The sequence below is a fragment of the Sinohyriopsis cumingii genome, chromosome 1, assembly GCF_028554795.1.
Source record: "Sinohyriopsis cumingii isolate HCF-2022 chromosome 1, ASM2855479v2, whole genome shotgun sequence".
NCBI classification, from domain to species: Eukaryota; Metazoa; Mollusca; class Bivalvia; order Unionida; family Unionidae; genus Sinohyriopsis; species Sinohyriopsis cumingii.
Window position 1 is genome coordinate 69,473,035 of NC_142961.1, and position 22,019 is coordinate 69,495,053.

At 33.0% G+C, this 22,019-nt stretch overlaps 1 protein-coding gene across 1 annotated transcript in view; it reads left to right on the forward strand.

Moving 5' to 3' along the window:
* Positions 1-221: 221 nt before the first annotated feature.
* LOC149807076 (uncharacterized) overlaps positions 222-22,019 on the forward strand; it is a 56,764-nt gene continuing 34,966 nt past the window's right edge. Inside the window, exons 1-3 of the mRNA XM_089961543.1 lie at positions 222-334; positions 11,940-12,045; positions 18,621-19,245. Of these exons, the coding sequence (XP_089817669.1) occupies positions 11,950-12,045; positions 18,621-19,245 (721 nt within the window). The 5' untranslated portion in view covers positions 222-334; positions 11,940-11,949. The remainder of the gene's footprint in view (positions 335-11,939; positions 12,046-18,620; positions 19,246-22,019) is intronic.

Sequence of the window (22,019 nt, forward strand, 5' to 3'; positions counted from 1 at the left end):
TTCAAAACCTTGGTTTAAATGATCTGACTGCTGCATTCCTAGCATTGTTGTTTCTAACCAAACTGCGTTCTGTTGTTTTTCAAAGTTGCTTACATAGTGGCGATGGTGCTGAGTGTTTGCAAAATAAACATTTGTTGATATCTGTGTTATTGTTATACACACTGGAATCAAGAGCACCCAATGTTTAGCTACGATGAGAACCAAGGACCTCGATTAGATTAGTTTACAAATGGCGGTTAACGGGGAGCCCGGAGAGAAACAAATCGCAACTTTGCGTTTAAATACGCTCATTAGATAGAAATAATCAACTCGGAAGTTGAGATTGATACATTTTGTGAGTTAATATGGGTGGCAGAACGCAAAATTTTCGTAAGGGAGCACATATAATGTTGATTGGGATTATGTTTATACCTGCACAGACAGGACAAGGGTTTTTTGTTAACGAAGCATTAAAAATACTAAGTAACCATGTTATTTGTACAATATATTGTGTTCTTATGTACTCTTTCAGATGAAGAAGAACCATTGTTTTGGGATAAAACTGTCGGCGGACATGAAATTCGATCCAATTCACACACACCCAAAGCAAATATACTCCCGATTCCTCATTTCGTGTTATGCATAAAATTCATGGCCTTTGGAAGCATCTGATTGTTTAATTTCACCACTTCGTTTGTAGCAATAGTCACATGATTATGAATAGATGGACATGATGTGTTTTATGATATCAAAATATTAATCTCCAGTACAGATTGTTGAGAAAAATGCAAAATTGCATATTCATAGTGTTTTATCTTCAAATGGCTTCATGCAAGTCATTTGACTCATCAATGCAAAGAACTGAGTCAAAATCCAAACCTATGAGTCTTTTTCAAGCTGATGATCAGTCTTCAGTAGTTTAAAAAAATAATTATATCGTTTAAAATACACACAAAAAATATTAGTTATATAACGTAACTAAAGCCAAGGCATGTTTTCTAAATATTTTTATACAAGAAAACATTACACTTGGTAGTAGTGACTAGAATGTATTAATCTGACTAGCAGGCAGAGAAGAGCTTATCCCACACATCATGCCATGTTTTCAATGAAGAAGTGGGGCCCCGAGTGGCCGAGTGGTCTAAATCGCTCTTCGTTACGGATCACTGCCGTCTCACCTCTGTCTGCGGCGGTTCGTGTCTAAGATTCAGCCAATGTGGGCATGTGAGAAAGCTTGCCAGTAGCTTCTCGTGGGTCGGTGGTTCTTTCCGGGGTTTTCCAGGTTCTTCCTCCGCCATTAATACTGGCCGCCATGTATAGCCTATCGTGCTGAAAAATGGCGTTAAACCCCACAACAACAACAACAACAACAATGAAGAAGTCTTCTGAATGTAGCTTGGACTGAGTAAACTGTTCACAATTTAACAAATCATTTCATGTTTTTTAAGTTCATCGATTGGGGCCCCGAGTGACCGAGTGGTCTAAAGCACTCTCCGTTACTGATCACTGCCATCTCACCTCTGTCTGTGGGTTCTAGTCTCCGATTCGGCCAATGTGGGTATGTGAGAAAGCTTGCCAGTAGCTTCTCGTGGGTTGGTGGTTCTTTCTGAGGTTTTCCCAGGTTCTTCCTCCACCATTAATACTGGCTGCCATGTATAGTCTATCGTATGCTGAAAAATGGCATTAAACCCCACAACAACCACAAGTTCATAGAGTCTTCTCTCCTGTTTTTCCATTTCTTCAGAGTTTCCTCAAAATTGAAGGTACTTCTGTCTTCCCCAATAATCTTGATAAGCATCAGATTTCTGTTTCTTAATCCTAAGCCTGTTCCTAAAGGTGGTTAAGATCCTGTTCTGGACGTAGAATCAACTTTACTTATTTTTGAAAATGTAGCCACTGCACAAAATTATGTTTCATCTTACGAATAACCGTTATCTCATCCTTGGATGATGATTGCTCCACTGGTTTGATAACATTAATCTTATCATTAATCGGTCATAAGCACGGTCCGAAAGATAATTTCATTTGTTTCACATCTACTTTAATTTATTTTTGCCTTTGATGCCATTTTAAGTTGAATGCTGATGGTATCTTGGAACAACATAGTCCGAGTTTCCTCTGACCCTTGCCACCCTATTTTTTATATTAGGACATTTATGTTGGGGTGTAGGGTCATTCCCTATCAAAAAGTTGGAATTTGGCGGCACCATTTGGTGTAGGCATGGAATTGCCTCTTACTAGCCGGCCCAGCAAACTTGAATGACCTTACATCGAGATATACTGGCATGAAATCGATAGGAATATGATTTATTTTCTCAGAAATTGCAGTCATAGCATTCGTTATGTATTTAATCCGCTGACATACAAGACAAAATTACATTGTTGCTGAAATTTGACCTGGATCCGGCCATTTGCATTCCTAATCACGTGACTACACAACTCTAGCAACCTACATGTAAATGACATCAAGAGTCATGCAGTCACGTCATATCAAGAGTTAGAGGAAACTCGGACAAGGAACAATGCAAGACATAATTGAGCGAATGAAAATTCTTGTTTCATTGCATGACAAGGGTGCAAATAAAATAATACACCACTTCCTCGATAACTCGCGCACATCGGGGTCCAGAAACATTGACCGCACTATAAGTGAGGCGCGAGTTATCGAGGGACCTGTAAAATAAGCCCAAAACCAATAAAGTGATTGACGACATAACGGAGAAATAAGGGGGGGGTGGGGTGTAGGCAGATTATACTGTTGAATACTCACTTTATAATCGTTCTGAGATTAACTGTTAATAAATATCTCTTCATAACGGTGTACTTTATTATTTCCTCATAGGACAACATTAATTTCAGGATGAATTACAGTATATTGAGGCAATCATCAAAAACATTATTCCACGTGGTTTCCGTTTGCTTAACATGTGTACCACTTCACACATTGCATACTACGTCACTAATTTTTATGTTGAATTGGATACATTCTAGTTTTATTGTTTGATCCAAATTAGACGTTTTTTTATATACAAAAGATCGATTCTTTTCGAGAAACAGTGTCCATCGAACGATAGATAGATAGATTTGAATGCGATAGAAGTAAAATGGAAAACAAAAAAAACGAGGGTTAATCAGTACTAACATATTTAATTGGTCTACAAATTTAAAACAACGTAAATTAGAACAAGTTAATGCTTGCTGTTTGTGCCACGCTTGACAAATATCAATTCACTTTTTGAAAAAATCAGTTATTTTTTGTGTGTGTGTTACTCCTTGGTTTCTCTGCCGCCGAGCAGAATCCCTCAGATTTCTCAACTGCATGAGCTTTACGTAGTCAACATTTTGGGTCTCCATCCACCTTATGGCAATATCAAAATATTTGATTGCTTCCTGTGCAGAGGGGTGGGGGGGTGCAACATCTGCGTCTGCATCACTTTCAACACTTGTGTTACTCCAGTTAGAATCGTCTTCTGCTGCAAATTTGTTCGCTATAGAAATAATTATAGTTTCATCTGACATGTATTCGGCTGTGGGGCAATCATTATCAGCACAAATCCACTCCTCCATATCATCAAAAGAAACGCCCATCTCAGGACCATGAGTCTGTACGAATTTCTCCCAAACAGCCTCGGCATTAATGACATCAGTTTCACTGAAACATTCGAAGTCACTATCATTGTCATTGTCTCTGTTACTGTTTTGCTTTACGTCAAAGGCAGCTCCAAGACCCTTAATCCAGCACCCGAGGTCTGTTGTAATCGATTTTTTTTTTAATGCAACAAACGCTTCCCCAAGTTGTTGATCAAAACAAAGCTGGCATGTACATGTAATTAGGTTCTCACAGAAGTACTCATGGGTTTCGATGTGACGGTCGATTGACTCTTTTCATGTTTTCAATGAACAGAATATGTTGTGATTATAATGTTTACAGTGAAACGGAATTAAAGGATTAGAACATGGCTTTCACACAGGAAGACGTTGAACTGGTGTTTATTTCATTCTCTGTTGCCACCTGTTAGCATTTACCAGAAGTTTTCATTGATCGCTATTTCACCAGACTGTTTATTTACAGTATACTGACAACTATTTATCATAAAAACTTACATAATATATGATATCTTTAAACAGAGGTCTCGCTAGGATTTTAAAACTGGGTGTTTCTGCCTCTGAATTCAGTCACTAAATATCAGTACATTTTCTCACTCGGCCGCCTGTCAAAGCCTTTGAACTAGCCGCCTAGCTGTTGCATCATGTTCTTTTTTTTTTTTTAATGTACTCTTATAAAATGGCAACAGTACATCAAAGAGTCTTTCAGTCACTGAATTATGTCATTGTAAATATCAGCACAGTTAACTGATCAACACATTTTCCCACAAAGCAGGTGGCTGAAACAGGACAGGCAAATCTTTGAATTTTCCCGCGCACCTATTACATGCGTACGGAGGACTCCTGCCTTAGTGATTTTCTGCATCCCAGATCAAAAATTGGCGTCCAAATACGTGTAATTAAGCGTTTTCGAGATCTCTGAAATTAATTCTTCTTTAGAACTTGCAAATTTCAAAATATGGATTATATTTTTACGGACATTAATCAGCATTTTCGATGATAAAATGAGCAATGTATCAAGGTTTAATTTATCAATTCTTATCGTAATTTTTTCATGTTCAGCATATTTTAAAGATATTTTAAATACATTTTGTGTGGAAAAAATCGGGAGCCAAGACGGACACCATGTTATAAGCGGGATCGCGAGTTATCCGGGCGCAAGTTATTGGGGGAGCAGTGTAGATTCTTGTGAGAATCACTTTAAAACCATGTGTTTATTTTCTGACTCTTTTTTCTTCTGTGTGGTAATATACGGTTCTAACATCCTGTTTCTACAAATGATCTGACAGTCACAGGTCACATAAGGTCAACTCCAGGCTCTACACTCAGTTATAACCCTGTGTCTTATGATAACATTAACGTAAGAAACTGGTGTGCATGTGTTTTCTCTGTTTGCAAGAGTTGTGACCTAGCCATTAAAATAATTGGACCAAATTTTTGTTTTGTGTTAATCAGAGAAATAACATTGAGGTGCATCAATTTACGTACATGTGACAATTTTTGTGCGTCAAATCGGAAAAGTTTGTGTATTTGACGCATGATGCATGGGTAGATAAAACACTGTTCATAGTACATGTACTTTAGATCTGTTTTCTTTTTCCTTCAATGTGTCCTCCACAAAACTATCCAGAATATTTATAAAAGCAATTCACCATACATAAGTATCTCACTATCTGATCTCTGCTTACAGTGCTTTAGTCCTGCAGTGTAAGATGTGTCACATATTTTTGTTTTGGTGCTATGTCTTACTGCCTTAATAATGGCCTTGTGTATGCACTGTTACTCTACAATGAAGGTCAGAAATCCAACAGTAGCTTGCACAAGTTTCTCATGAAGAATAAAATGTGATTTGTTGAATAGTGTTGATATAATGTTTTAAAGGTAATAAATGTAATTTAATATCAAATAGTGATTAATTTTATCAGTACAGTCAAACTGCTGAATTGCTGATTGTGTTGTACACCCTGTTCTCATTAATTTGGATTATGTCCTATTGAAGCACATTTGGTACATGGCACATACAGTTTTTGATACTTATTATTTGCAGATTTTCGCCTGACAATGCAAATCCCACATATTGGAACAAATGTTTTGATTTTTATAAATTCCAATTTTTAGAAATACTGGAAGTATGCAGGAAATACCCCAAAAAATCAGAATTTTAGGTGTTTTAATTGTTAAAGCTTTTGCTGTGTGAGATAATGCTGCCAAGTAGTGTAAACTGGATCAGAAGAGTGTTGGTTTACCACAACACAATCAGCAATTCAGCAGTTTGACTACCCAATCAGATTAAAATTATGTGATTAAGCTGTTACCGTTACAATGCAGATAAAAGGACATACTTGTTTTTTAATTGCACTTTAAAAAGAAAAGGATCATGGAACTGTTCATTATAAACACACATACTTTCATTTTATATTGCTGTGCTAGCTGCTTCAGCTCTAATTTCTCCATATGTAGAGCTTTTGGTAAGAAACTCTAGGTGGTAAAGATGTTAACTCACATAGCTGTAAATGAGCTTAGGTTATGGCTCCATGTCCATCATGTGTCATCTGTAATCCATCCCTCAATAACTGCTTGTTACCACTCTGGAGTTCATTTTTTTCTATCTCGTTTTAATCAAACTTGTAATATGGGCTTATATCAGCAGAATCTGAGATAAGTTTGATATGAGTGAAATTGACACATATTGATGAGATCATGTGTCTGGTAGCTTGACCATGTTATTACTTTGGGAGCAATACTTCCGATCCAGATTTGATCCAGCTTGGAATATTTGCTGATTTGATTAAGATCTCTGGCAAGTTTGATAATAATTATAATACATTCATCTGATTGGCTTACTATGTTGCCACTCTGGAGGTCATGTTTATTGTATAATTTTTATCAAATTAGGAATAAATGCATGCATCATGAAGATCTTGGACAAATTCAGTAATGAGTGAGATGCACTCATCTTGAAGAGGTTATTTGCATTTGATTGGCAGAAATTGTTAGCACTATAAGCCATATTTCTGATTAATTTGTATTAAACTTGGAATGTGGGCTTATATCTTTAAAATCTTGAATGAATTCATTAACAAGCTCGATCCATGAATGTATTAATTATATAATCTTGCATCTGATTGACTGAGATTGTTACCATTCTGGGAGTCATATATTTTTATTGTCAGTATGTTAGATGATTTGCATAAGAGAGACATATGCATATTTAGGGGTTGATCTTGCATCTAACAGTGTTGTTGTTTTTTTTAACCCATCAAGAAATTGTAATTTAGATCGGCTTTTCATTGAGCTTGGTTAACAGGCCCATGTCATGAGTATTTTGCAGTGCTAAAAAAAATCTGATAGCCTGATGCCTGTTGCTCCTCTCATTTTAATTTGGGGCCTTTCCTGTATTCAAAGTGAGATGCCTGTCTGGTTTGTCGAAAACAAAATTAGTTTACCTGAGGAAACTTTGATTGCACTGATGAAATAAGTGAATGTACCATCAAGATGTTGACATGTGAAATTGAGATCAGATTTTAATCAAATGGAAGCTTTGCTAAAAATATGATTTTGTACTCCCAAACCCTGTGACACAGTCGTGTTTTTGAGAAAACACAATTTTCAGTTTTAAAAAGATCAGACTATGCCCTTTACATGTAGTATGTATAAACTGATATAAAACTATCCCTTGGTCAGTTTAGATAGTGGCAGTTAAAGAAAAAGAGGTCAGGTATAAAATCAACGTTTCACATTAACTGGATGGCAGTAGCTAGTGGCATGTGTTGAAGGTTGCAGTGGGTGAACCCATTGTGTTTATTTGCATAGGTTGGATCAAGAGGTGGAACAACCTATTATAGGTAAATCAAAGAGATGATAGATGCATACACAAGAGCAAAAGTTATTACATAAAATGGCCTTGAATGAGAATGTTTAAACTGCTATGTATGATATTTTTGACAAGTCTGTGAACAGCAGCAATGTTTCTTTGAAGTCAGATTTTCACTGCATATATAGAATGCAAAGCATGGTCATTATAGTTATTGGAATAGTGTTCAAGTGTAATTTATTTTTATTAAATTTATAATTGAATTGTAGCTATAACAATATTGAGTGACAATATTAAAAAAGGGGAAATTTTGGGCATGTGGAAATTGGAGTCCAGCACACCTGTCAGCTTTTCAAAAGCCAAGTTGGGAGAATAACAAATAAAATAGTGCGATTTGGACCTAAAATGGGGAGGTTTCTACGCAGCATTTTTTAAGTGCTGGTTTCAATAAATATTGACTGATTTTCCAGGTCCTGTCAGGTTCCAATTCTCAAAGAACACGCCATAGGCACCCACATAAACTTTCTTTTCTTGGGGGTGGACACATAGTGGTCAGCCATACAATTGTATGGATGTAGGTCACTACATTTGTAAAGGTGAAATTGGGGGAGGCAACTATTGCCCCTTGTCCCAATGTGCGAGCCCCTATATGAGATGCCATTTCTCCCTGTGACATGCCTTATTTAAACCCCAAGCATAAGGTCAGTGTGACTAATTAACAGTTAATCCTTATCAATGCATTTATCTTGTGAAAAGGACTGCCCTTCGGACAAACTTCGAAGAAACCATGTTCTAAAATGTGTGCATATAAGCACCAACAATTGATTGGCAAATAAATGATGCCCTTTTATGCTGTAATTTATGATGCCTTGGACTTATTTTAACAGTTCAAATCTGCAGTCAAAAGTTGCTATACATGTGACAATTGTTCTTTCCATGTTTTATATCCCACCTTATTTCCTTAGGTTTTATAACTCTTAAGGCATGTAATACTGTTTACTAAATAAAATATTTACTCTGAATTAGTTCTTTCGAGGCACATATACTGTGTGGTATATTTTGTTTTATTCCTACTTTTAATTGAATCATGGTAATTAAAGTTTACGTATATGTTTGAGGAATGCAGATGTTTACTAGCCATTCTTTGCAAGAAACAGGGATGTGATTTTGTTTGCAGAGAAAATTACACAGCATTCACAGTGATCATTTATGGGATTGAAACTACATGTAATTGGTGACAATTTAATTTGTTAATTTTTTTTAAAATAGTATAATACTGTTGTAGGGGTTTTAAAAAATCTGAAATTTACATGAATAATGTTTATTCTTAACATTCTATTGACTGAAGAAAAAATTTTGTACCGGGTATTATGATATTAATTATTTCATCACAACAGTATTCACAAGTGATAAAATAGACTAATGGAATATGGCATATATGGATTGATTATGTTATATCTATTTATGTATGTTTTTTTTTTCCTGAGAAATGAAAATTGACAGACATAGTGTAATAATCAGGAGTTCTTTGCCAAAAATCGAGAGATATTATGAGATCGGGAAGTAGGTGTGGAAATACCCCCAAAAATCGGATTGTGGATGAGTCTGGTTATAATTAAGAAACTATGCATATTTAATTATCTTTAGAAATATTTCTTTATCAGGATGTAGTAAAATGGGTTAAATGAATCTGCTTACAGAGGTTCTTATAATGCTATATAAGCCTGCTTGATGAAATAGCTGACCGCTCAGTTATGTTAGCCAGGTGATAAGGTCAGGCCTCCATGGGCTTCGTGTCACTCTTTAATAGGGGTGAAACAATACACCTCTGCCCTCTATTGATACGATTCACGATACACAGCCTGCGATACAATACACAATGAACTTGATGGTCTTTCCATCTTTGGAGTGTAAGTGAAGCTCTTTTATGTATGCTGACATTCCTGGTTGTATTTCCAGTATGCAGATTACAAATAGATATATAGTTACCATACATTTATTTGCTATTCTCATTGATGACAAGATAACAAAAATACTTTCAAACAAACTGTTGGTTGATAGTGAGTTTTCTTCAGTGTTTTAGGCCATCTTCAATTGCTGGTTAAATATATCTGCATAAAAAGAGAAATCCTAAATTTGTTCCCCATGTACAATTTAAGGTGAATACTGACAGGATTTTATTTTGAAGCGGATCTCTCCCTTTGTCAAAGAAATGAAAGGTGGAGTGGAAGAAAAGGAGGGAGAGGAAGAAATGGCCATAGCTCAATATTTACCTAACACTTCAGTATCTGTCTTTCTTTCAGCTCTAGTGAAATCAACATCATTCAAAGATGTCACCTCCAGTTGTATAAGCATTAATCTGTTAATTATTTCTGAGCATACTCTGTTCCTTATCTGTGCTTGAATATTGTTCTGTGCTTCCTTCTGAAGGGGCAATATATATAGCTAGCTTTGGTACCTTGAATATGTTGGGAAACTGATCTTTATGATTGTTATGTACAATTTTCCAGAGCATAATCTTTGTTGACTCATTCGTTTACCGACCTCCTTGTCAGATTTCTTATCTGTTCCATAATGCTATATTAGAGATTTTAGTCCATCAATGCCATAGTCTGCTTGTACATACAGGGGTGTTCAAATAAATATCTTTATTTCTTAAATTCATTTTTTTAATGATTATTTATTCTTATTTATTCTTATTCTTAACCCTAATATAGATATATGATTTTATACAGGGTTCATATGGTCTTTTAAGTCCTTTGACAATTTGGGGAAAATGAGGTAACATTTTCAAGGCCTTGATCGAGCAGATTACCCAGAGGTCTTTAAAAGTCTTTGAAAATTGAAATAAACCCAAACATTTTAATTTCTTTCCATAATCAGAAATAAAATTGTCCAAGGTTGTTAGATTTGGATGTAATCGAGTTTTCCTGGTTTCATTCTTTTGATGACACATTCAGTTTCATTTCATCATTAAACAATATTGTAGTATTTTGCATTCGTTGTTTTCTCATATAAAATAACTTGTATACAAAATGTTAGTGAAAATAGGTCTTGGAAATCTATGTCTGTGGTCTTTGAAAGTTTGGGAAAAGCCTTTGAATTTATCATTCAGAATTCTGTATGAACCCTGTTGTAGCATATGATCAGCTGGGCTAAATTGAATGATAAAAGAGATTGCATTATACTTTTAAATTAATTGTATTTTAATTAGGCTCAGTATTCTGCCCTTTCTACATTAATTTCAAAATACTGCTGAAAGGGATACTGACCATCATGCCATCTATTTTTGTCCATCGAACATGTACATCTGACATATTTAATACCATTTTCAGGCTCAGAATCACAGGTATCTCCAATAACACTTTCCCAGCTCCAGTAATCTGATGTACTTCATAACTTTAAAAACTATTATCATCATTGCTGCCTTCAGCCAGTATTTGCCAAACTAAATAGTAATGAACCACACCAGTAGTCAGACGTTTTGGGTTTCCTAGGTAGCCTGTATTTTAAACACGCATTTGTTAAACTTCCCTCATGAAAGCTTCAAACTATGACATATTCCTGAGTACACTGTGCCAATTAAATTTAGTTTATCAATTATTCATGACATGCTTGAAGAACCCAGATATGTAAAGTTGCCTACCATAAAAACAGATGACGCGACTAGAACGGTTAAATAAAAATTGTACAATTCATCGAGCACATAATCATATGTTTGACTTTCAACAAACTTGTGGGAGTTCTCGCATATCACTGTTCTCCAAGTGTGCAGATTCTTACAATTTTTGCACAATTAATGCAATTGCACACCCTGACAGCATCTCTGTTTAAGTCCTTTACATATCAGTTAATGACTTTGGCATGAAGTTTCTCTATGGCTTTGCTAGTACTTCCAGTTTTTCATGCAGGGAATAAGCTACATTAATTTCTGATTGATGCTTATTGTTTAACCTGGACCAGAACAAGTAATAACCAATGAGAATTCAATATAACATTTAATAGTGCAACACACCTATAGTGTAGCTTTCAAATTGACCAGAGTAGTTCAACATAGTAACTTCACATAATAGTGGTTATTAAATCATGAGTTAAGTTCTTTATTATACATGTGGAATACATTTGGAATGTATAGTATATGCTGTGCGTACTGCTGAGTTAAGATAATTAGCAGGGGGTGGGGGGGAATTCTGAACCATGTCACTTTGTGTTAATTTATAGATGGTGAGCAAGTATTCTCAAGTCTTTTTCGTTTTTACTAATAAAAATGAGTGCCTTTTATTGCAGATGCTGTTTAAGGGGAATTATAATTTTAAAGAATAATGAGGCAGACTAATAATAATTATTCATGACTGGTCAAAAATAAAATATCTTGCATATGGTGGGTATCATTTGTATCAATCTTCTGTCTCTTGTATTGATATTTGTATCAGACAGCAAAAGTATTGATGTATCGATATATCAATGAAACATTTCACCCCTACTATTTAAGCTTATGTTCTTCATGATGAATAAACTGTTCAGGAATGACTATTTTCAGATTTCTTATCATGAGGCGGACTCCAAGTGCGACAAGTGCTCTTTTACAAAGAGTAACAAGTCAGCTGAAAGGAGAAAGAGTGAAGAAACCTGAAAGTGACATTGATGTGAGTACATGAAGTCAATTATAATATTAGTAACAGCAAGAGACTTTTCTGGATACTGAAATCTACATAAAAGTATGCACATGTATTTATTTGGATGCATGAAAATTTTAGTGTTAGAGTCCCCTGTTTGCAATTTTTTCCAGTGAAAATCTCTTTTGTTTCACATAATTTTGCAAAGCTAGTATCATTTGTTTAGTGAAGAGACTCCAGGTGATTGTGTAAGGATTAGGTGAACTTGCATAGGTTAGACATTGGTAGATAAGGAGATTAAAACACATGTTGACTGTTAGTTCCTTATCACACATGTATGTTTTGAAATCCTGCTTCAGTAAGAACAGTTCATGACAGCACTTTAAATCCTTTGATGATGTTGGAACTTTTTATCATGTTACATATTTAGAAAAACAAAAACAATAAAGTTATCATTTTAGGTGTTTTTCAGTGTTATGTGCATGTATGCTTTTGCTTTTGAATGATTATCAGATGTGTGTTTTTCCAGTGGCAACCAATTGACTCTTGTCACATTTCAGTATAAGAGGGAATATCACGTTTATGACTATTACCAGAGACATATATAACACAGTGTAACTCCCTACAGGGTCATTTGTTATCAGATCTTCGTAACATCATATGCCACTTTGTGATTAGGCGAGAGCACTGTCTTCATAATGTGTCTCAAAATTCAGTTTGATCATATTGGTTGGTGATTGAATATATCATCAATATTTAATAGGAAAATAAAATTAGTATTATCATTTGTATATTTCTTTGAAATTTTGTGAGAAAAGGATTACTGTATGTGAATAAGGAGTCCAAGTGGCAAGTGTGACCTTGATAGTCAAATTGGCAGAAAATATCTGTGCTTGTTTTTATGAATTTCTTTATCTTGCGTTAAATCAAGTCCTATTGTTATCATTTAAAAGCTAAATATAAATTATGTTGATTACAGAAGCTTTTGGTGTGCAAATTTTAATCGTAAGGTCTGTATCCAGGGTTTAAACATGAGCATAAAATTCTGTTTTGAAATAACTTGAGTTATTTTCCATGACAACTTTCAAATATATATACCATTTTCGATATTTAATAAATTTCTTCGGCTTCAGTTCATTTAAGTCATATTTGGTATCATCATAAAAGTTAATTTTAATATTAAGGGCAACATCCAGGGTTTAAGGACAGTATTTAGGGTCTAAACATGAACATAAACCTCACTTCTTGGTCCGATGATAATATCTGGTGCAGATGTGTGGAACAGTGCCTACAGTGTCTTTATGATCTGGCTTTAAATTATTATTTAAATGACATCACAAATTTTTTACTTTTAAAAGGTAATTATTGTGAACATTTTGCCTTTAAAAGAACTGGTGAAAGTATAAACACCTGTTAACTGCAGTATATACATATACTAGTAGCTTATATCACTGACTTGTTAGCCACCAAGCAATCAAACAGCCCCTTACCTGGACACTAACCATGTCTTCACCTTCAGCTGCATATGAAAAGTGGGCCACTTGATAGTACCAAGACACTGGAAGAGTTGGCAATCTTTGTTATAAATGGCACTGCTATTACATTGAGATTGAATTGCAACTTAATATGAAAACATGAATTTCACTTGACAGTACTGTGGGTTGTGTGTATTTTTTTCTTACAGTATTATCACCATCAGGCATTTGTCAACACTTTCATTGATCATTTGTCAAATAATGTTTTATTTTTTTGAGAAAATATATTTTTTAAAGAAAACCATACAAAATGCATGGCTTTGTGTGGTTTCTTATTAAAATTGTCAAATTTCGTGATGTCAGTTCCAAATTTCTACAGAGTAACTACCATTTTGATTGATAAAATGCAATATATCAAGCTTTCACTTGGCAATTTCATTTGTGATTTTGTTCATGTTAAAGAAATAGGAACCTGTTTTCAACCTGTTGTATATGAAACAATAATGAGATGCACACTTGCCTCTGTGTTATAATCAGGTTTGGGAGTTATCTGGGTGTGCTGAAATGAGGGAGTGGTGTAAATTACAATAGACCCACCTCTTTAAAAAAAGGAAATGAAAGAAAGATACAAAAATATGTCAGGCAGCACATGTCTACAGTACTGATTGAAAATAAATACATTGATTGGTTAAAAAAATTAAATGAAAGAACTACATAAAATATACCAAGCAGCACATGTCTGCAATACTAATTAAAAATAAATACATTGATTAGTAAAACATGAAATGAAAGAAAGATACAAAATATGTCTAACAGCACATATTTCAGTACTGATTGAAAGCAAATACATTGATTGGTTAAAAAAGAAGTGAAAGAAAGATACAAAGATATATCAAACAGTGCTTACAATGATTGCTTTTAAAAAAAAGAAATGAAAGAAAGGTTCAAATATACTAATAAGCACATTTCTGCAGTACTAACAGAAAGTAAATACATTGATTGATTAATGATAGTTATTGTCTGAAGAGTTAACCTAGAGAAGAAGAAGGTAGGATTGAAATGGTCTTTATGATATAGACAGGATATTAAGATAGAAAGGGTCCTTATGATAAAGACATGATATTAAGGAGTAGAAAGAATCCTTATGACAAACACATAAGGGAAAGAAAAGATCCTTTCATGATATTAAGGGATAGAAAGAGTCCTCTTGATATAGACAGGATATTAAGGGATTGAAAGGGTCCTTATGATATAGACAGGATATTAAGGCATAGAAATTGTTTTATGATAAACACGTTATTAAGGGAAAGAAAGGTCCTTCTGGTAAATACATGTTATTAAAGGATAGAAAGAGTCCTTGTAATAAAGACATGATATTGAGGGATAAAAAGGGGCCTTATGATAGGGGCATCATATGTAGAGGGATTGAAATGGTCCTTATTATGATAGAGACATTATATTTTGGGATAGAAAGGGTCCTTATGGTAAAGACATGACATTAAGGGATAGAGCAGGTCCTTATGATAGAGACATAATATTAAGGGATAGAAATTGTCTGTATGATAGACATCATATTGAGGGATTGACATGGTCCATATGAGAGAGACGTGATATTAGGGCATATAAAGGGTCTGTATGATAGAGGCATGATATTAAGGGCATCTATGCACTTTCAGGCAAGAATGTTGAGGTCACAGACATGAACAGTTAAACAGAAACAGTCAAGCTATTTCATTAATTCCTGATTTATTCCCTAATTGTTTCCATATACAAGGGGCTTACATTTCTGTACTGTATTGCAAAGCTCTTGTGTACAGAATCATGACATATAATTTCATATGTAGAGACCATGACTATAATGTTGTGAAATAAGACACAATATGATTTCCTTATGATGATAGAGACTGTGTCATTATGTGTTTTTTTTTACAAATGGAATACAGTGAAACCATTCCAGATGGAAATCCCACATGATCAAGTAAAAGTTTCAGTTCTGAGGGTTTTACAGTTTACAAGAGTTCTCAAATTTCACCTAAATTGAGATAGTTGTCCCAATAGTTCAAACAATGTGTATATTAATTAGTGCCTACTTCATACTTTATTTGCATAAAGATGTTGTTTCCACTGACATATTTGCTTAAGTGTTTATACTGATTTTGTTTCAAAAACACAAGCATGTGTACTTTGATGCAAATTTACATGAATTGATAAAATGTGACCTGCCAGTAAATATGAGAGAACATTATTGCAGAATTATTCTTTAGTTTGTCTTTTAGTGGAAAAGTAAGTTCATTGAGGATTTATATTATCAGATGTAGATGATTGATAAACAATCTCCTCTGTGTGTTGCACAACAACTGGTGCTGTTTTACAAACAGTTATTATGGAAGACTCTTAAGCCAGGTGTAAATGTCACTTCAGACAGGTGTTAAGACTACCGTATATACTTGCATATAAACCTGTTCGCGTGAAAAGTTCATAGGTATGCCTTGCACCCCGTTTTACAAAACTACGGTAATAGTGCTAATATTATGGAATAAAAGGCAATTACACATCAATGTACTGGTATAGTTGCTGGTCAAAATTCCCTCTTAATACAAGCCAGTTTCAGGGTCTTAATGATTAACTGGCCTGTACTGCTGTCACAGAACGAAAGACAAATTTGCCAACTATTAACATAGGAGACGCTGAAACATCAAGCTTTCCATTGTGTGGAAAGTTATGATGTGTGTTCAGCCAAAACACAAAACTAAAATTGATCGATGTTGATTTTAATTGATCTATATGAAAATTTTAGTCTTTATTATTACCACCCTTTGTGAACATGTAAATTATGCTGGTTATGTGCCTTGTACAATTAAAAGTGCATACCTTTTTAAAAATATTACCTCAATTTGTATGATCGCTTATATCATTGAAAATGAGTAACTCGTGAGCGTGTGATTCAACGTAAATGAAACAGCTATTAAGGACTAGCTGTAATGTTATCTGGTCGAATGCAATTTGGTTGAAACAATGAATAAAGCAAAATCTGCATTTAAAATGTTTGGGAATAAATAAGGATTTAAGTGACGCTTTGTACTGTGTAAGTACTGTACATAATAGTTCAGCCTGGTCTCCTGGGTAAACTCAACTGGCCCGCGAATTGTCTGTATTTACCTTTATTTAATTTGGTGTTGGAGAAATCAGAAAATATTGACATGCAAAATAATAACAAAATCAATCATAGTACATTATAACAGTTTAATAATTGTCGAGTCTGAAAGTTATTTTATTTTATATGCCTATGTCTTAGAACACAGAGAAAATTATTTTTTTGTGTCCTAAGATTTTACAGCCATATCAGTAGTGAACAAAAGACCTAAAAACTAAAGTTTAGACATTGGCCTGCGGATAAGCCAAGCCCCCTTCTTCCAGGCCTTTATTTTTTCCCTAAATTATTTTGTTTATACACGAGTATATACAGTACTGTTTGGCATAGTGTTGACAATGGTGTAGTCTGTAGCCAATTAGTGAGGTTGCCTGAGAAATCTGTGAGCCAAATTAAGAGGGACAAAAGGCTGTGTCTGTGAAAGAACATTGAGAAAATTCCACAGAAATTGTTTGAGAGCATTGGCTTGAAAAGATAGATATCAAAGTTTGTGGCTAGAGTCAGAGAGGTCCTGTATTTGAACGTTGACCCCATAGTTATGAAACTCTGTGCACCAAGGATTAACTCATGCTCAGATTTAATTTTATCTTTATAACTTTACAGAGAGAAAGATTCAGTTGATGAAATTCAGATTAACCTTTTGTGTTGTTATGTATATTTGATATAATTATATCTGATTTAATATATATTTATTTCAGTTTAATTGTTTGTCAGTTTTAAATTTTGTTTATTTTTCATTACATGATATTGTAATGTAAATTCATTCATTAGAGATGATACTTTTTTTAGAAAATAGTTTGACCTTGACTGTTAGTTTTTAAAAACCAGGTGTTGATCTAAATTATTACCTTGTTTCAGAATTGGTAGCAACCTTTGTAAACAAGTTTTATTTTATTTTAAAATGATTGGTTGTTTCATGATGGGACCTTGTCTTTAAGATAAAAACAATTTATTTTATTTTTTATTTCTTAGAGTAAAAATGATTGGTTTGCATCAGGGTCACACTGGGTAAACGTCATCTCTTAAAAAGTACTTGCTTCTATAAACTACCAGGAGATGTTCATGTGACCCTTGTTTACGTTTTAGAAAGCCCATATAACCCATGTTTTGGAGAATTAATCTCAATAGAAGTTGGGCCATTAAAGTGTTCGTTGTATGTTGTGCTGTTTGGAGTTATTTCAAATTACTTTATTTGGAGTTATTTCAAATTATTTGGATTCAAAAGGATTAATTCTGTTATTTTTCTGGAAAATTCATGTGCTCATGTAGTATTGTGGAACAAACAGTTTTTTTTTTTAAAAAAAAATTATTCAGCTATCAGAAACTGTAGTGATAATTCTTATTTCTACAAGGAACTGTAGACTTCAGCACTACAGATTGTAGCATATGTCATTGTCTTCCATCTTGGATTCTTTGTCAGGATTTGAACGTGAAATCAGTAGAACATTTTGTTATTAGGACTGCTAAAATTTTATTCTTGGATTAGTTTTGGATCATTTTTGGATTTGATTCTATAAAACCGTAAGTTCATATTTTTTTTATATTTTTACAGGAATTTTTCCAGGGAAATAAATTATTTTATTTTTCAAAGCTTGTTGTTTTCAGTCTTTCTTGTGTTACTGTTTATTCGAGCCTCGTCTATACATGTACTTATGCTGCATATTTTAAACATTTTAAGGACTTTCTGTTTGATTTTTAATTGTGGAAATTCTAGCCTAGTGCAGTTTTTGTACTTATTTTGTGTTTATATAATTTAGTCAGGCCACACTGGGCAGGTGCTGGCAGCATAAACAAAACATTTTATTCCCTCTTCCTTATAAAGAAAACTCCAGGCCAGCTTAGGGCCTGCCATGTGAAAGGAAAGGTACAAATTGATGTGATGAATCCGAATTGTTGCTAATTTTTCCCCTTTGACATTTATATTTCTGAAATTACTTAGTCTCACTGAAGTTTAAAGTTTTCTTTCTTTCCCATTTCAGGCATACATTAGCTCTCTAACTGAAAAGACAGCTAAACAGAAGAAATCAGTGAATTTTGAAGATATTGGAGAAATATCAATCTCTAGTAATATTGATTCCAGTTTTGAACCTGTTGCAAAACCTTCCAGCAGATTTCTTAAGAAACCATCCCAGTCATTTGATGAGGAATCAGCAAATGACAAGGGATCGAAATTTCTTAAAAAGCCACTGCAATCTGCTGTTAGTCCTTCTCCAGCACCAAGTGTGCAAGAAAAATTCACACATGGAAGTCATACTAAAAACTCAACTGGAAAAATCAGCCAGCAGTCCAGTGCTGCACTCAGTAAAGCTAGTGCTGTGGCCAGTAAAATAACACAGAGGACAGCTAGGAAGGTTATGACTCTGGAATCAGACAGTGATGAAAGTCTTGCATTGAGTCGAGTTGGAAAAGGTAGCGTTGACAAGTCAGACTCCAGTGGGAGTGTGAAGATAGGGAGAGATGGAGTAAAGTTTTTAAAGAAGTCCACAGGAGGGGGAGCTGGTACTCCTTTGACAGCACCTCCACTCACTTCTGTTCAGCCTCAACCGGAGAATATTGTCAAACCTAGCAAAACAACTTCCAAAGCAGCAGAACCAGCAAAGAAAGGTATTTTATATCATTACTTATTTTATTAGTTAGGTGTTCCATTTTGCAAAGAAAGGTATTTTATATCATTACTTATTTTATTAGTTAGGTGTTCCATTTTGCAAAGAATGGTATTCTATATCATTACTTATTTTATTAGTTAGGTGTTCCATTTTGCAAAGAACGGTATTCTATATCATTACTTATTTTATTAGTTAGGTGTTATATTTTGCAAAGAAAGGTATTTTATATCATTACTTATTTTATTAGTTAGGTGTTATATTTTGCAAAGAGAAGTATTTTATATCATTACTTATTTTATTAGTTAGGTGTTCCATTTTGCAAAGAAAGGTATTTTATATCATTACTTATTTTATTAGTTAGGTGTTATATTTTGCAAAGAAAGGTATTTTATATCATTACTTATTTTATTAGTTAGGTGTTATATTTTGCAAAGAAAGGTATTTTATATCATTACTTATTTTATTAGTTAGGTGTTCCATTTTGCAAAGAAAGGTATTTTATATCATTACTTATTTTATTAGTTAGGTGTTCCATTTTGCAAAGAAAGGTATTTTATATCATTACTTATTTTATTAGTTAGGTGTTATATTTTGCAAAGAAAGGTATTTTATATCATTACTTATTTTATTAGTTAAGTGTTATATTTTGCAAAGAAAGGTATTTTATATCATTACTTTTTTTATTAGTTAGGTGTTATATTTTGCAAAGAAAGGTATTTTATATCATTACTTATTTTATTAGTTAAGTGTTATATTTTGCAAAGAAAGGTATTTTATATCATTACTTATTTTATTAGTTAGGTGTTATATTTTGCAAAGAGAAGTATTTTATATCATTACTTATTTTATTAGTTAAGTGTTCCATTTTGCAAAGAAAGGTATTTTATATCATTACTTATTTTATTAGTTAGGTGTTATATTTTGCAAAGAAAGGTATTTTATATCATTACTTATTTTATTAGTTAGGTGTTATATTTTGCAAAGAAAGGTATTTTATATCATTACTTATTTTATTAGTTAGGTGTTCCATTTTGCAAAGAAAGGTATTTTATATCATTACTTATTTTATTAGTTAGGTGTTCCATTTTGCAAAGAAAGGTATTTTATATCATTACTTATTTTATTAGTTAGGTGTTATATTTTGCAAAGAAAGGTATTTTATATCATTACTTATTTTATTAGTTAAGTGTTATATTTTGCAAAGAAAGGTATTTTATATCATTACTTATTTTATTAGTTAGGTGTTATATTTTGCAAAGAAAGGTATTTTATATCAATACTTATTTTATTAGTTAAGTGTTATATTTTGCAAAGAAAGGTATTTTATATCATTACTTATTTTATTAGTTAGGTGTTATATTTTGCAAAGAGAAGTATTTTATATCATTACTTATTTTATTAGTTAAGTGTTCCATTTTGCAAAGAAAGGTATTTTATATCATTACTTATTTTATTAGTTAGGTGTTATATTTTGCAAAGAAAGGTATTTTATATCATTACTTATTTTATTAGTTAGGTGTTATATTTTGCAAAGAAAGGTATTTTATATCATTACTTATTTTATTAGTTAAGTGTTATATTTTGCAAAGAAAGGTATTTTATATCATTACTTATTTTATTAGTTAGGTGTTCCATTTTGCAAAGAAAGGTATTTTATATCATTACTTATTTTATTAGTTAGGTGTTCCATTTTGCAAAGAAAGGTATTTTATATCATTACTTATTTTATTAGTTAGGTGTTATATTTTGCAAAGAGAAGTATTTTATATCATTACTTATTTTATTAGTTAAGTGTTATATTTTGCAAAGAAAGGTATTTTATATCATTACTTATTTTATTAGTTAGGTGTTATATTTTGCAAAGAAAGGTATTTTATATCATTACTTATTTTATTAGTTAGGTGTTATATTTTGCAAAGAAAGGTATTTTATATCATTACTTATTTTATTAGTTAGGTGTTATATTTTGCAAAGAAAGGTATTTTATATCATTACTTATTTTATTAGTTAGGTGTTATATTTTGCAAAGAAAGGTATTTTATATCATTACTTATTTTATTAGTTAAGTGTTATATTTTGCAAAGAAAGGTATTTTATATCATTACTTATTTTATTAGTTAGGTGTTCCATTTTGCAAAGAAAGGTATTTTATATCATTACTTATTTTATTAGTTAGGTGTTCCATTTTGCAAAGAAAGGTATTTTATATCATTACTTATTTTATTAGTTAGGTGTTATATTTTGCAAAGAAAGGTATTTTATATCATTACTTATTTTATTATTTAGGTGTTTCATTTTGCAAAGAATTGCATTTAACACAGTTAAATAAGTAAGGACATTATAAGCCTATTGCAACATTTCCATAATTGACTATAGTTAGACAGTTTGGTGCATATTGATTTCTTGTACAGGTACAGTGGTCCTCCTCTTGAATGCACCACTCCCCCATTTAGTGCCCACCCACTTACTATGGCAAGAATCATTTTTATCACTGTATTCAAATGCACCCCTCTTATTCATCCATCCATTACCCAATGCATGTGGTCACACAGTAGGATTTACAGATAGAAATCTCTTAATATTTGTTGATTTCTGAAATGAACAAAATGAAATTTATCCCAACATGCCAATAAAGTCACTAAGCATTTAATGCAATAAGCTCACAAAGCATTTTGTGTTATAAGCTCACAAAGCATTTTGTGTTTTAAGCTCACAAAGCATTTTGTGTAATAAGCTCACAAAGCATTTTGTGTTTTAAGCTCACAAAGCATT